Below are 15,055 nucleotides of genomic sequence, written 5' to 3' on the forward strand. Positions count from 1 at the left end.
GAAACGCGCCCTAGCAACATATAGCTTAGCAACAAACACCGCTGAGGAGGACCACTCCGATGCTCAGTCCATCCTATGCTATTTTGGGAAAAGCTGTGCAAAGGAACTCCGAAAACTAATCGGAGATTCAAATTTATCCGCTACTATAACCACCAGCAACAGACTGGTATTATGACATTTAACGTAAGCTATTTTAATATTTTTTTGTAAATTTTATTTTAAAATTGCGTTTTCCAAAACCTCTAAAAAATGTAGCTGTCTCTGACTCTGGACGAGTGTTCTTAGCTGTGGATTTATTTTTGCGGTTGATATTTCATTTTGAGCAAATGCTCAAAATAATTTATCAAGTCCATTGTGGCACATTTCTATAATGGGACTCGAAAACGCTGCGTGTAGACTCATCCACTGAGAAACTGAAATCATATATCTGTTTTTATTTGAACTTGTATATTTGATATAGCTATCATAGGACAGACTACGATGGTCATCACTTTACACTTCAAGTGATTACACGTCTGTGCAGTAGAAATGTAATGCAAACACACAGCATATTAATTTATCATCTTTTAGCGTCTAGCTAGCATCATTCATATTTTTCTTATCAGTTTATTTAAACTAAACTTGTGTACTTGTAAATGTTCATTGGCGATAATAGCTCACGCCCGTAATGTCCTGCAGATGAGGTGATTTCCCATCATGCCTCCCTAACAACATCCGGGGACTGAAGCTGCGGAGGAGAGGTTCTTGTGAAGTGGTGGAGAAAGACGGCAGGGCGATAAGACTGTAAAAATTGCAGTTTTGTTTGTTCTTGTGATTCTGAAATGGCGGTGAGTGTGTTATATGTGATGTTTTTTTGCCAAGTATTCAACCCCGTAGCGTTTTGTTTATAATTTATTAAGAGATATGCGTCGTAGACGTTTTAACAAGATGGCGTCGCGGAGCAGCCATGTCGAGATGTTGGCACTACAGAATTATTTTCGGGCCAACTTGATATTATTATGTGTCATTGGCGTGTGTTAGCACATCGCATTCTAGTGTTAGGGTTTTTTAGGCTTCCAATGCGTCTATATAGCTAATTTACTTGCTCCCCCACCCCTACCGTACGGCTAATATATAGGGCCACAGATTCAGCTAAGTTGCGAACACTTTAGTTTCAACAAACGCTGGCTAATTAACGATAGCGCTTCTTTGTTGTTGACTAATGTGGGTATTACTACATAAGGGTTGCTGGCTAGATATTCCGACGATCGGTGATGAGATTATTTGATGGAAACGTCAACGGGTTTCGTTGTATGTTAAATAACGTTGGTGCATAGAGAGATTGGCTGTTAGCCGACCAGGTCATTAGTGTCCCTTGGTATGACTTCCGTAATTCATCATTAACTGTATTAGCGGTTTTGTGTGAGTAGCTAGTGATCAAAAGACAGGTGAGCTGGTTAGTGAGAGTGCAAGATAACTATCTGGATGAAACACTTAGTCACTTTGATTGTTGGTTGAGGAGCTAGCTAAAATAAACGCTGCATTGTGTCTGTAGGCCGGTGACACCGTTGTAGAGGAGCTGCCCAAGAGATCGTCCTCAGAGACGGACAGAAGAAGACCGAGCATGGACTCGAAATCACCCAGAAGCTCAAAACACCATCACTCGCGATCCAGGTCACGATCAAGAGACCGAAAACGCAAATCAAGTAAGTAAACGGGCCCAGGAAGTAACCACTGGGCAACTAGTTTACCAAATCTGTGTTTCTTTCACGCCCCACGCCTTGCTGCGAAATCATTTTGAGTCTTAGGGCTGCATGGACGTAAGTTTGTCTATACGTTGTTTGAAATCACTGCATTTCATCAGCCAGAATACCTGAAAACATTGAATGGAATGTTACTGAAAAGTCATGAAAAATGTTGGTGAAGAAATTAGTGTTTGAAGATGCGGTTGCCAGCATTTCATTGGATGTGTCCTGAAATGGCACTGATTGGTGCCTGACCCTGATTTGCATCTTATGTAGTTCGTTTCTGTAAAGGGTCAGAAACCCCAACAAAATCTTTCAATTTCTCTTTTCCAGCGGACAAAAAGCACAGACGAAGTCGAAGCAGGAGCAAAGAGGTAACTAATCTCAGTTCATCGCAGACAGTTTAGGCTGATTTATGCTTATTGCAGCTTTACCATAGTTGTCCTTATTAGTTGTAGTACATGGTAAGTACAAGGCCTTATAAAATAAACTGATGTGGGACTAGTGGGTGAAGCATTGTTGCGTTAAATTAATGTGAAAAAGGTGAATGTTGTTGTTTTTGTGTTCATGTGATGACACCTTTAGATTTCATACCTTAGGGCAACATAACAGTAGCCCTTTTAGTTTTAATCTGTTTGTATAGGAGTTTTTTTTTGGTTACTTTTTATTTTTGTTAAAATCTGTGTGTAGATCACATGATAACATTTGTATAATAAATCATACTCAGCGTGCTTATGCACGAAGAGACTCTCAGAACTGAAGACGCTGCTGACACTGATAGCAAAATTATATGCCTACTTCATGGAAAGGTAACTACCACTATTCAAACTCATACTTGCCTTTTTAGAAAATAATTAACTATTTTATTTTTACATTTTGAACAAACTCAAATAACACCTTTTGTTTCGAGCTGTTCTCATAGTAAACCAGCTCGCATTGGTTCTGGCAGAATTGGCCCAATAATTCATACAGAGTGATAAAATGAATCTTAAGATGCATGCTTACAACGCAGTAAATTAAAATAAGGAATTACATTTGAGAAGGACTGCATCTTGGTTCTATGTGGGATTCATGAGTTAAAGTAGGATGTTTGACTGAAATACACCGGCCATGTAAATTGTACTTTTAAGTCTCCATTAAGGAATCCAACTGGCTGTTGGTTGGTGGTTATTATTGACCACTACTCGACTGCTGCTGGCTGTTTGCATTTCAGTTTGAGTAAAATAGGAGTTTCTTTCCCAGAAGAGGGGAAAAGGTTGTCTTTCGTCCTGGAATGTGTTCTCAAAATTCAGTAGAGTTTTTTTTTTTTTTTTACATGTGGTGCAAATTTCTCCTCACACCTAGCAGACGGTATTATGCCAAACACTGTAACGCTGCAGTAGGGACCCTTTCACTGTTGTTAAAGTGCACATGATGCCACTGGGACATGTTCATTGTCATGGTTACAACCCTGAAACAGAAGGGGCAACTTTGGAGTATATTCCCACCCGTTTGGACCGGAAAAAACTAAACAAAAAACCAGTTGTTACTGATTTTATTTCTGCTATTGGTGCATTTGAAAGTTGTGGGAGGAGGGGTTGTGACTTTAAAAAGGTTACCAAGAGTGACTAAATGACTTTTGGGCGTCTTTGTTTTTGGCAACTCATACTAACTCTCTTTGTTGCACTATTTTCCTGAAAGAGCCAACTTCTTCTTAAAACAGGCGCGGAGGCGGGACTCGGACAGGCCCTCGAAACCGCACAAGCTGGAGGAGCCGCACGAGCGGGAGAAGGAGAGGGCGGAGGGGGAGAAGGAGAGGGCGGAGCGGGAGAAGGGGCGGGAGAGGCTGTCTGCCGAAAATGGCGAGGAGCGTCACCGCCGCAGAGACGGCCGACCGTGCCGGGGGCGGAGCCACTCCAGGTCCCGCTCGCGGGAGAGGTGAGACACCCCCCCCTTCCCTGGGACAACGGTGCCTTTTCACCAAATTGAGTGTTTCGCCAAAAACTGGTCTGACCCTTAATGAAATGTGCGCCATTGTATGCTAAGTGACGCCTGGCGTTTAGAGGTTGGTGAGGAGACGCAGCGGGGCTCGCCTGGTTTAGACGGGAGAGTGACGCTGTCGAGTGCTGTCCTGTCTGGGGTGGGGGTTCACAGGCGAGGTCGCAGCAGGAGCAGGGACAAGAGGCGCTCGCGGTCCAGGAGCCGGGACAAGCGGTCCAGGAGCCGGGACAGGAAGAAGAGGGCCCGCTCTCGCTCGCGGTCCCAGTCCAAACACAGACACCACAGCAGGAGCCGAAGCAAGAGCAGGTATGAAACGCTGCTCTGTGTGTGACAGGCAGAGAAATGGTGTGTGTGTGTGTGTGTGTGTGACTGGCAGAGAAATGGTGTGTGTGTGTGTGTGTGACAGAAGGACGGAGACAGTGTGTGTGGGGGGGTGCGTGTGTGTGTGTGTGTGACAGAAGGACAGAGACAGAGTGTGTGTGGGGGGGTGCGCGTGTGTGTGCGTAGGTTAATGGCGGGATGCCGTGTTCTAAGTGCCACAGGGAGTTTTTCCTTGCCACTGTTGCCTTAGGCTTACTCCTGTGGGGGTTTAGGCTAGGGTTGTCTGTAAAGCGTATTGTGACAACTGTTGTAAAATACGCTATACAAATAAAATTTGATTGATTGATTGATTGATTCTCCAGGGACAGGAAGAGGAAGCCTGAGAAGGTGCACAGGAAGTCGAGCAGCCGCTCCCTGAGCCCGGTCACGTTCCGGGGGCGGAACACGGCCATGGACGCACAGGAAGCCCTGGCCCGCCGGTACTGCAGCTGCACCAATCAGCTGCCTCGCTGAGTGCTCAATTTACATATTCTACCCCAATCAGGAGTGTGTGCTGAATGGTGCTGAGTGTTTGAGTAGTGCTGTATGGTGCTGAGTGTTTGATGAGTAGTGCTGTATGGTGCTGAGTGTTTGATGAGTGGTGCTGAGTGTTTGATGAGTAGTGCTGTATGGTGCTGAGTGTTTGCTGTATGGTGCTGAATTTTCGCTCAATGTTTCTCTGGCAGGTTGGAGAGGGCGAAGAAGCTGCAGGAGCAGAAGGAGAAGGAGATGCTGGAGAAACAGCAGCAGCAGCAGCAGCAGGAGATCGCTGCAGGTAGGAGGAGGCTTTCTTTAGAGCGGCACTTCACCCAGAAATTAAAGTTCATTTCCACTTACTCAGAGTACTGCGCTAAATTAAGCTCTCTGGATGTTTGTGAGTAACCATGGCATTACATTTGGAAAGAAACATTAATGTCCAGTTCTTTTAATGAAAGTTTTTGGCTCTTTGGGGCCACGAAATCTTGGACACGTTGATGTCCCTTGTATCAGGGTGAGCTGTGGCGGATGTCTAGATAACTCGGCAAATCTCAGCAGAACTCTGGATGTGTCGGCAGATATTTCTGTGTGAACAGTGCTCCTTCAGTGGCAGCTAGGTAAACTCTCTGATTTAAGGGCATTGTTATAAGCGCAGGTGTGTGCAGGTGATGTGTGGTCTGGCAGGACTGTGTGCAGCACACAGAATAGGTGGCGGTCATAGAGCCAGTTGGTAACCCGGGCTCCATTTTGGCTCTCAGTGGCAGGCCCCCTGCTGGTGGACCCGGTGGTGGCGGCCGCAGCCAGCCCCTCCGTCCTAAACGTGGCGGCTCTGCTGGCGTCGGGGACGCAGGTCACGCCCCAGATCGCCATGGCGGCGCAGATGGCGGCCCTGCAGGCCAAAACGCTGGCGGAGACGGGCATCGCGGTGCCCAGCTACTACAACCCGTCGGCCGTCAACCCCATGAAGTTCGCCGAGCAGGAGAAGAAGAGGAAGATGCTCTGGCAGGGCAAGAAGGAAGGGGTGGGCATGCGCCGATGTGCGGCCAGACGCTGTCCACTCACGCTGCAAATGTGTAGCATTTACCGTTAAAGCAACAAACATTAATCACAAAAAAATTAATTTATCTGTAAATCTCTACATAGTAGATATTAGAAATACTATGGCACTGCTTGGCATTATATGAATGCTTAACACAGCAAGTGATATTGGTAAAGTGATGATTTTACATGTATGTGGTTTATGTGCTGGCATATTTGTCTCTGCTCATTTTATTCATGTTTGTTTTCAAGGACAACAAGTCCCAGACAGCTGAGCTTTGGGAAAAGCTGAACTTTGGAAATAAGGACCAAAACGTCAAATTCCGCAAGCTGATGGGCATTAAAGTGAGTTTTTCCATTTTAAAAAATGTAACAGAATAATGTATTTTGTGTGTGTGTGTGAAGAATTTAAGTTTATAGTTGCATCCTAAGGCAGGGGAAGTAGGTAGATTATCGTCCTGAATTGTTCATGTTTTGGTCTGCCGTTACTATTTTAAGTCTAGAACAGTTCTAGACAGACAGACCTTCCATTAGCGTTAGTGTTCTCTCGTATGATAAAGAGTAAGGTGGTGGAAAACGGCAGAAGTATTTCCAAAGTGGTTGGGGTCTGGGGGGGGGGGCGGGTTTGGGTGTGTGATGCTGAGCGCTCGCGGGAGGGGGTTGGGGGTGGGGGGGGCATGTGCGGGTTTGGGCGGGTGATGTTGAGCGCTCACGGGAGGGGGTTAGGGGTGGGGGGGGGGCGGGGGAGGGGGCATGTGCGGGTTTGGGCGGGTGATGCTGAGCGCTCGCGTCCTCTCTGGCCCCTCCCACGCTGAAACGGGGGCTCTGCCGTTCCAGGGGGAGGAGGAGGGGGACGTCCCCGGGGCGGTTAGCGAGGAAGGCCTGAAGACGCTGCAGCAGCAGGAGGAGATGTTCCGCAACCTGGACGTGCAGTACGAGATGGCGCGGTCCCAGACGCACACCCAGCGGGGCATGGGCCTGGGCTTCTCCTCGGCCTTCTCCTCGCGGGGGATGGACACCATTTGATACGGCCCCTCTTCCACAGCCCGGCACAGACTTTCCACGGCACTGGGACCTGCTGGTGGAGCTTTATGTTCTAGAGCTTCTGGTGTAAATGTCTCTGTTTACTGAAGAAGAGAAAAACAAAAACAACAACAAAAAAAAGAAGCTAGTAGACTATCTTGCATGGATGTTGCATTGAATCTATAATTTATTGAGGGGAAACAATTAAGAGAAACAATCTCCCAGCTGAAGTCTTCTGCACATAGCTGAGCGCTGATCTAGCCTTGGCATTTTGATCCCATACACACCCTTTTCAAAAATGACAAAAATAAGGCTTAGTATGACAATTATTGAGAAGGCAGGCTTGACAGAATCCTACAATTGTAATTGCCCTGTTCCCCTGCTTTTTGTACTAAAACAATGTAAATATTTTCATTTATTTTAACACGAATGGGACATCTAGACGTGGAAGTGAAATGATTCATCGATTTCCATTCAACTGCCAGTGGGGTAAAACGGCTCATATAACCAATCACAGAATATGTAGCGTTTGATCTGAAAGTCCTCAGTCTCATAGGATAAGAGCACTGTCTTCAGGACTGGGTCTTTATTTCCACTGATGGCATGACTGCTACTACGACCGTCAAACCGCCTTTGTATTAAATATATTTACTTCAATTAAAAGGAATAGTCTTGTTTTCTGGTATTTAATCTTCACATGTTTCTTTCAAGCTGTACAGCAGGGTTTTACACCACCACCCCCCACCCTCCAACCCCACTTGTTAGAACGAAGAATGGTTTAATTTTTGCCAGAATGAAGCACTGAAATGCAGTTAATGGAGTGTCTAATGTATTTAATATAATTCATCTCTACCTATAGATAATAGTAACAACAGAGCCAGAAATGGTCTGTCCAACCTTGACTGCAGTAAGTGTATGGATTCTCATGAGCTGAGGTCTGCCGTCTCATGATGGAAATTATGGTTTAATTTTGAATTCTCAACGTGTTTTTTAGTAAGGGCTTAAAGGTTCTACAGTATTCCCATCACTAACAAATCCAACACGATATTTGTTATTCACCATTATATTTCCACAAGATCAAGCCGAGTTTCCCATTCACAAAAGCATTCACGCCCACCCAAATAATAATGAATACCACAGAATGCCTGCTGGAGTTGACACAAAGTTTCTCGCGTTATACATCGCAAACCGATACGTATTTCAATGCCAAGTAAATAAACATGGCTTCTAATTTTCATATCAGTAAATTTAGACTTAATATTTAAGAAATCTGAATGTACACATATGAATAATTTGATTGGCATAGTCTTTTAAGGTGGTGAACTGTAGTAAACTATCCCTTGAAAGAATAACAGGATAAGTGTTGTTTTTCTCATCGACCTGGGCTCAGCTACGGCACATGGGGGTGGAGTTAATTCTAAAAATCTCGAGTACACGGACATATCCATATATATGGACATATCCCTCAACCAATCAGAAGTGTGAAAGTCACCCAATCAGCGGTTCGGTGTGTCTACCTATGACCTCTCAACTCCGAACCAGACACGGACGAAGATGGCGGAGTTTGATTTTGGGGACAGTGAGCTGTTTCAGCAACTGGACGAAGGCAGAACCACGAGCACCCATATTCGGTTTGAACAAGAAGAAGAGGATCCAGAGGAAGTCAATGAGCTCCGAGAGAAGTTAGAAGAATGCGAAGAAACGATCAATCGACTGCAGTTAGAGAATATCCTTGTGTGGGCATACGCTCAGTTCTGCTTTAGATGGCTAGCTAGATGGCTAGCCTTTATTTAGATTCGTTGATAGGAAAAGCGATGTATTTCCACTAACTTGTTAATTGGAATAATTGTGTTGTACTTACGGATTGTTGAATATCAAAAAAATATTCTGCCAAGTTGCCCTGTTTTCGAGCATAAGCCGCGGCCTGCTTGGCTAACTAGTTAGCAAGCTAATTTTGAAATCAAATATCGCCGCTCGCATAGCCATTGGTTAGAGCCCAGCTGTGCGTAAATCGTGGTTTCCACAAGAAAAATGTCACAAGCCATGAATTCTCTGAGTCAAATTTATTTTAAATAGTTTATCACGAGTGTGTACAAACTAACGTCAACGCCAAATAGCCTGTTCACCAGTAAGCAAAATGATTGTTTGGTATTTGGCACTAGGTGGTTTATTTTATGCACGCTAAAGGTCGAATGTGTTGACTGGGACGCTAACGTTCGCATAGTTGTTGCTAGTTTAGCTGTGTGTAGCTGTATGTGAAGTCAATAGCTTAGTTTCAGAATTGTCATTAACTCGTTTTTGTCATAGGACGTTTATGTTTTGTTGGTTGTTTTTTGTTTGTTGATGTGTGGTTTCGCTTTCGTTTTATTGAAATGCTGTCATGTTGGCAAGTTGGCAAGATGGCCAATGTCAATTCATAGGTTGAACAGTTTCCGATGTGCAGGCCACTGCTCAGTAATATTTCGTGTTAAAAATTTTCATGTAAAGACATTGCTTGTCGTTTTGGCAACAATTCCAGATTTCTGGATTTTGAAGGATAAAATTAGGTCTTGTCCAATTTTCCTAATTCTTGTTTTTCTGCAAAGCGTCTTCATTACTGTGCCTCCACGTAGTGCTATAGGAGTGAAACTGAATCAAACTGTTCCCTAACTGCCATTGCACATCAAGACTTGAAGAGAAAGTTGAATATTTTGGCAAGGCCAAGGTAAGCTGGATCATTTGATATTACAAAAAAATATTCTGATACGAGGGACTGAGGGAATAAATTTATCAGTGTGCCATTTTCTTCTAGCAGTTATACAATATTTTTCTTCTTCAGTGGTTTAAATCTGGAAGACAGTAAATTGGATGGACCACTGCTTCAAATACTTTTTGCAAACAATGACATCTCAAAGTAAGTATTATGTCTCATTTGTTTCAGAATACTGGGCCGAGGTTCTAAATCTAATTCTTCTGCAAAAGCTGAGCAATATTCTGCTCTTGACTGAAGCCTTTTTTCTGTTTTTCGTGCCAGGCAGTGCCGGCAGGAGATTGAGGACTGCATCTATGGCCTTGTTCAGAAGCACATGCTGCAGCAGAAACAGGAAACGGAGAAATCTTCCTTCCATCTCAAACCCCAGGTATGCCTTTGGCTCACTTCTCCTCATTTCAGGTTTTAGAACTCACAAGCTAAATCGTAATGTTAATGTGTTCATAACTGATGTGGAATGCTTGTGTCTTGTATGAGTTATTGGTTATTGTATGACGGAAAGATTGTGTACTTGTCTGCTTCCTTACCTTGTAGCCTTCAAGTTTTGTTTTGGAGGAAGACCATAAAGTGAAGATTTCAGACCCGATCAAAAAGATCAGAGATGCCTTCAGTGTAAGTCTGTAGTTACATTGCTACCATTACAGTTTAGAGACAAGACTGCATGGATGAGTCGGTTATACATCACAATCCAAAAGCCACTTCCTGTCCTGGAGAAACGTGGTGGTTAATGGGGTCCTGTTGCTCTTCCTGCAGATGGTTGGGAGTGTGCTGTATTTCACCAGCTTCTGCCTGGACAGGCTGGGACAGCCCCTGCTGAACGAAAACCCTCAGCTGACTGATGGATGGGAGGTTCCCAAGTATCCTTCGGCCACTGAGCATGCTCAGAGCGTGGCCCTGCTGCCACACGCACGTGCACGGTTCTCAGCCGTGCACGGAAGCGGTCCTGAGCAGCATTATGCAGCTTTGCAGCGTCAGGTCTGTGTGTTTGACAGCGGCGAGATTGTGGACTCTGCTTGTGTTGCCCTTCGTCAGGGCCTTGAGTCTGATGCCGCCCGCTCGTAGTTCACCTGGAGGCAGGCCATGTTAATGAATTCCCCCACCGACCCGTCATGAGAGAGCTTCCTGAATCCGTGTTGCTAAGATACCAGCAGGTCTTTTGCCAGGTTGTTGCAGCAGAGGGACAGGACCTGCAAATGAAGGATAATAAAAGGTGCTCTACTTTAATCCTTAACCTTACTGGTGTTCTTTGCTTCCTTAGGGATGTGATTTAAATATCCTAAATATCTCTGTGCCCACTTGTACTTATTTGGCTTTGTTCCTGAACATTCTTCTGTCAGTTGTCAGAGTGCGCAGATTGCTCTTTATGGTTGGGACATTTGGTGTTAAAATCTGTCCTTGTTTTGGTGACATTTCTCTACTTTCTGACCTCGCTGACAGACCAAAGCCGTGCTGCTTCAACTGTGGTGCTGAGGACCATCAGCTGAGAGACTGCCCCAAGGTAACCACCATGTTTTAAACGTGCTGGACAGCGATGGGCTTCCTGCACACAACCGGAGTGTGTGATTGGCCAGTTTTGAGCCCAGGAGCTGAGAATCGCTCGCATGCGTACAGTGTCTTTAATCTGAGAGATACAGGCTTGGAAGGCCACAGCCAATGGGCTGCTGCTGTTGCTTTTTAACTGAACTCGACTCAGACTAAACGTGTGAACTCAAGATAACGGAATGTAGCCCTGTGTTCACTTCAAAATGTTATGGTACTCTCCTTTTATATTATTTAGTTAGCCTCTTGTAGTAAAATATATTCACAAGTAAACTTGAATTGAAACTTGGAGTGAAATGGGCGTCTGAAGTGTTTAGTGGAGGGGGTGAAAGGACCGTTTGGGTTTTCAGCCCAAAGACATGGCCCGTATCAACGAGAAGAGGAAGGAGTTTTCTGGTGGCAACAATCAAAGCAACCAGCGGTACCATGCAGAAGAGGTGGAGGAGCGGTTTGGGAAGTATAAACCAGGAATAGTAAGGTAAGGCAGAGTCACTAATATTATTATTATTATTATTATTAATAATAATAAAGCAGTTCACTTATCAGCACACCAGTGATGCCAATGCTTAATGTTGTAACTAAACACAGTGGCCACTTTATTAGGTACATCTCTAGTACTGGCTAGGTATGTACTCAGGAAGGGGCTGGAAACATTCCTTTTTTGGGGGGGGGGGGGGGGGGGGACCCGGGGGGCCTGCTCCTGACTCTCCTCTCATTTCCATACGCAGTGAGGAGCTGCTGGGGGCGCTGGGGGTGACGGAGCACACCCTCCCCCCCTTCATCTACCGCATGCGGCAGCTAGGCTACCCGCCCGGCTGGCTGAAGGAGGCGGAGCTTGAGAGCTCGGGCCTGGCGCTGTACGACGGAAAGGGTGAGGCCCGTTTCACCCGAACCGGGGGGGTGTCTGGTCTTATCCCAAAAGGGCCTAACGGGTTAAAAGAAAATTCTATTAACTTTAAATAAAATTAAATTTGATGGTTTTTCCTGTTAAGTGTCAAGTGATGGAGAAATCGCTGAGGACGACAATTACCAGAGTCATAAAATCTCGTACGACGTCTCCAAGCTTGTGAACTTCCCAGGATTTAACGTTTCCACACCTGCTGATATCACTGACGTAAGTGTCTGTCTCTTGGTTGGTTACTGATCGACAAGGCGGCTGCACATCTGTAGCTGTTCAAGAGCCTATATGCACTGAACGTTGGTTTATAACTCTGGCTAAATATTCCTCTTTATGATTTTTATGTTTGTGTTTTGTAGGATTGGAGATTGTACGGGTCTGTCCCAATGCAAGCGGAACACATGAAGAAGAACTTTGCAGCTTACCTCTCCACCAATTACCCGATGGTAGATATCACCTCTCCCAGGAGCCAGATCTGCTTCGCTCCACTGCACCGTCACTTTGTATTTCAAAGCTACACACTGTGCATTTCTCCTGTTCACTAACAGCCGGGTTCCAACTGCAACAAACGGGCACACGAGTCGGACTCCACCCCCCGGCAGACGAAGAAAAGGCGGTCCGATGTTAACAGCTCCAGGTGCTCGGACATGGAGGTTGATTCAGGTAGACGACGCCTTTCTCCTTGAGCTTGTAGGTGCAGTATGAACACGGAAATAAATTCAGTTTGCACAGACTGAGGCACGAAACACACCGTACGTATAGCTAAAGAATGCCTGTGGAGTTTATACATTCAGTAATGCGTTTTGTAAAGAACTGGGAAGAGCAGAGTGTTGAAATGTCGCCTGCTGATGTGAGGTAAGTTCAGTGCTTGGATTCTGGAGGAAGTTTGGCTCCCCAGTAATCTGGGATGCCTCCTGCGTGTGTGTTTGTGTGTGTGTTTGTTTGTGTGTGTGTGTGTGTGACCCTGCCTGTGTGTGTGTGTGTGTGTGTACCTTTACATACCCTTCAGGCTCAGAAACTCCGCGGAGTTCCCGCAGCTCGGACAGCTTCCAGTTCCAGCCCCCCCTCCCCCCCGGTTCCCCCTCCTTCGGGTCACCTCCCCCCCTGCCCCGGGGCACGCCTCCAGCCACACCCACCCCGCCCCCTCTGCCCAAGGACACGCCCCCTTCCACACCGGCCAACGGCTCGCCCGCGCTGCGTGGGCGGGGCTGTGAGGAGGTGGGGGAGGAGGACGCGCTGACCCTGGAGGAGCTGGAGGAGCAGCAGCGGCTGATCTGGGAGGCGCTGGAGAACGCCGACACGGCGACCAATAGCGACTCGGAGACGCCGGCCGTCGGCACGCCCATCATCAGCTCCTCGGGAGCCTCCAGCCCCGCCCACATCGACACCGAGACCGAGGTGGAGGAGGAGGAGGAGGCGGCCAAGGGGGACGAGGAGGCGATGAAGCAGGAGGAGGAGGCGACCAAGGGGGACGAGGAAGCGATGGAGGAGGAGGAGGCGATGAAGATGGAGGAGGAGGCGAAGGTGGGGGTGGAGGAGGAAGAGGAGGAAGAAGGGGTGGAGAAATCTGAGAGGTCTGAAGAGACTTCCTCCAGAAACGGTGAAGGGCGGTGTGTGTTGGCTGGAGAAGGCCGAGCTGAGGATGAGGAGGACGAGGTCAAGGTCGTGGGAGAGGTCACAGGCGAACCGGAGCCCCCGCAGGCATCGGAAAATGCAAGCGCCCCCGGGCCCGTCTGCCGGGACTCTAAGACCGAGACCCCCCCTGGAGAGGCCGGGAAGGTGGCCTCTGTCCCCCACAGGAGCAGGTTCGCCGCGGGCATCATCCCCTTCGAAGACACGCCCGAGTACAAGGATGTGGCTGAGGCCACCGGAGTCTACCTCAGGATCCGAGATCTGCTCAAGTTCTCACCGCGGAATCAGGCCAAGAACAAGAAGTGAACCCAGGGGCACGACCGGGCAGGACACCTTGAGAGCTGTCGCTGCAGGAAAACAAAAACAAACAAAAAAACCTGTTTCTTTTAAACAAGCTTGTTGCTTCAAAACACTTTTTAATTGGTCTCTCAGAAAATGGGAGAACACCCAGAAATCCAGACCTTTGTAAAAAAAATTCCTTTTTAATTTCCTTCTCTTTTGGGGGGGTGGGGGGTGGCTACAAGAATTTTTTTTCTGTGTACAGGTTAGCTGTTTTGTGGTTGGTTTGTAAGAAATGTCGAAGGTCTTAAAAACTGAGGCTTTCTTTCAGAACCTGACTGCTCCGAGATGTGGTTGGTGCCTGTTTTGTTTTTATTACACAGAAAACGATTGCAGTTTTGTAGAGTATTATTGGTGTTTTAGATGTTTAGATTTTATAAGGTTTTTTTCCTTGTCTTTTTTTCATGATAAATTTCTATTCCCAGGGATTTTTATGACGTGGTCCATCCGGTCTCTGTGACTTTCAGACGGCACTTTGAGGATGTATTTTAAATATGCGCATTCATCCCACTCTTTTTTTTTTTATTGAATGCAAAGTGAAATTAATACAAACAGGATTTCTACTTTTTTTTTTTTTTTTACTTTAACATTCAGTGTACTTCTGGTATGGCTCCACTCCGTCATTCGTAACCTGTACAACATATGAAATCAACTACATTACAATAACTTACTGTGCTCATAATACTACTGCGTGGGCATTTTTAATGAAGTGTCACGTTAAAGCTGACATTACTTCACGTAGACACTAGGGGGCAGAAAAAGGGCTTTCGTGCAGTAAATGAATGCAACAAGCAATTCATCATAATTACTTTTTAAACAACCTGGCTGTTTCTCATCTGTTGAGGTGCAATACAGACATACTTCCTTTTCCTCGCCAATGAATTCAAGAAGGGATGTTTTAACTTTGCAGTTTTAACATATCTGCTTTTGTCATTGAGAATCCCGACAATTAAAATGGCAAATTGTAGGATGGAGTGGCTAAACTGGGAACTGTGTTTTTTTTTTTTTGTTTGTTTTGTTTCCCCATTTTTTTCTTTTTTTAAAGTCTTTTTAAAAAAAAAAAAAACCCTTTCAGTCTGCTTTACCTCTCTAAGTCCCCTGGAACACCCATGTAAGTGGTGTGTGTGCCCAGTGAAATCACAGCTTGTAAATACCCAGTGATGTGGCTGCATGACACCCTCATGCATGGCCTCTGTGCAGAAGCGGAGCAGAGCTGCTTCTGTTGTGCAAAGCACGGGCACAGTGCCAATGATCGCACCGCAACGTGAGATTCATCTCAGCGTTTGCATGGATGGA

At 46.0% G+C, this 15,055-nt stretch overlaps 2 protein-coding genes across 3 annotated transcripts; both read left to right on the forward strand.

Moving 5' to 3' along the window:
• Positions 1 to 47: 47 nt before the first annotated feature.
• Positions 48 to 7,287, forward strand: LOC118206473 (arginine/serine-rich coiled-coil protein 2-like). Of its 2 annotated transcripts, XM_035379245.1 has the most exons (11): positions 48 to 183; positions 679 to 827; positions 1,535 to 1,685; positions 2,058 to 2,098; positions 3,427 to 3,641; positions 3,858 to 4,010; positions 4,388 to 4,504; positions 4,751 to 4,839; positions 5,300 to 5,562; positions 5,832 to 5,924; positions 6,417 to 7,287. In XM_035379245.1, exons 2-11 carry the CDS (start codon positions 822 to 824, stop codon positions 6,603 to 6,605), a joined length of 1,317 nt encoding a protein of 438 aa, XP_035235136.1. In that variant the 5' UTR covers positions 48 to 183; positions 679 to 821; the 3' UTR covers positions 6,606 to 7,287. The 2 variants fall into 2 exon arrangements, with proteins under 2 accessions (XP_035235136.1, XP_035235137.1); XM_035379246.1 differs by lacking the exons at positions 48 to 183; positions 679 to 827; positions 1,535 to 1,685 and adding an exon at positions 2,452 to 2,533 and having other exon boundaries at positions 3,405 to 3,641.
• Positions 7,288 to 8,117: 830 nt separating this feature from the next.
• On the forward strand, positions 8,118 to 14,742 carry zcchc8 (zinc finger, CCHC domain containing 8). The gene is made up of 14 exons (XM_035380318.1): positions 8,118 to 8,328; positions 9,264 to 9,306; positions 9,421 to 9,495; positions 9,616 to 9,721; positions 9,886 to 9,963; positions 10,105 to 10,208; positions 10,493 to 10,561; positions 10,789 to 10,849; positions 11,241 to 11,368; positions 11,619 to 11,761; positions 11,883 to 12,004; positions 12,148 to 12,234; positions 12,337 to 12,451; positions 12,798 to 14,742. The coding sequence occupies exons 1-14, from the start codon at positions 8,157 to 8,159 to the stop codon at positions 13,724 to 13,726; spliced, it is 2,232 nt and encodes a 743-aa protein (XP_035236209.1). The 5' UTR covers positions 8,118 to 8,156; the 3' UTR covers positions 13,727 to 14,742.
• The last annotated feature ends 313 nt before the right edge of the window (positions 14,743 to 15,055 follow it).

This window comes from Anguilla anguilla, chromosome 10 (assembly GCF_013347855.1).
Source record: "Anguilla anguilla isolate fAngAng1 chromosome 10, fAngAng1.pri, whole genome shotgun sequence".
NCBI classification, from domain to species: domain Eukaryota; kingdom Metazoa; phylum Chordata; class Actinopteri; order Anguilliformes; family Anguillidae; genus Anguilla; species Anguilla anguilla.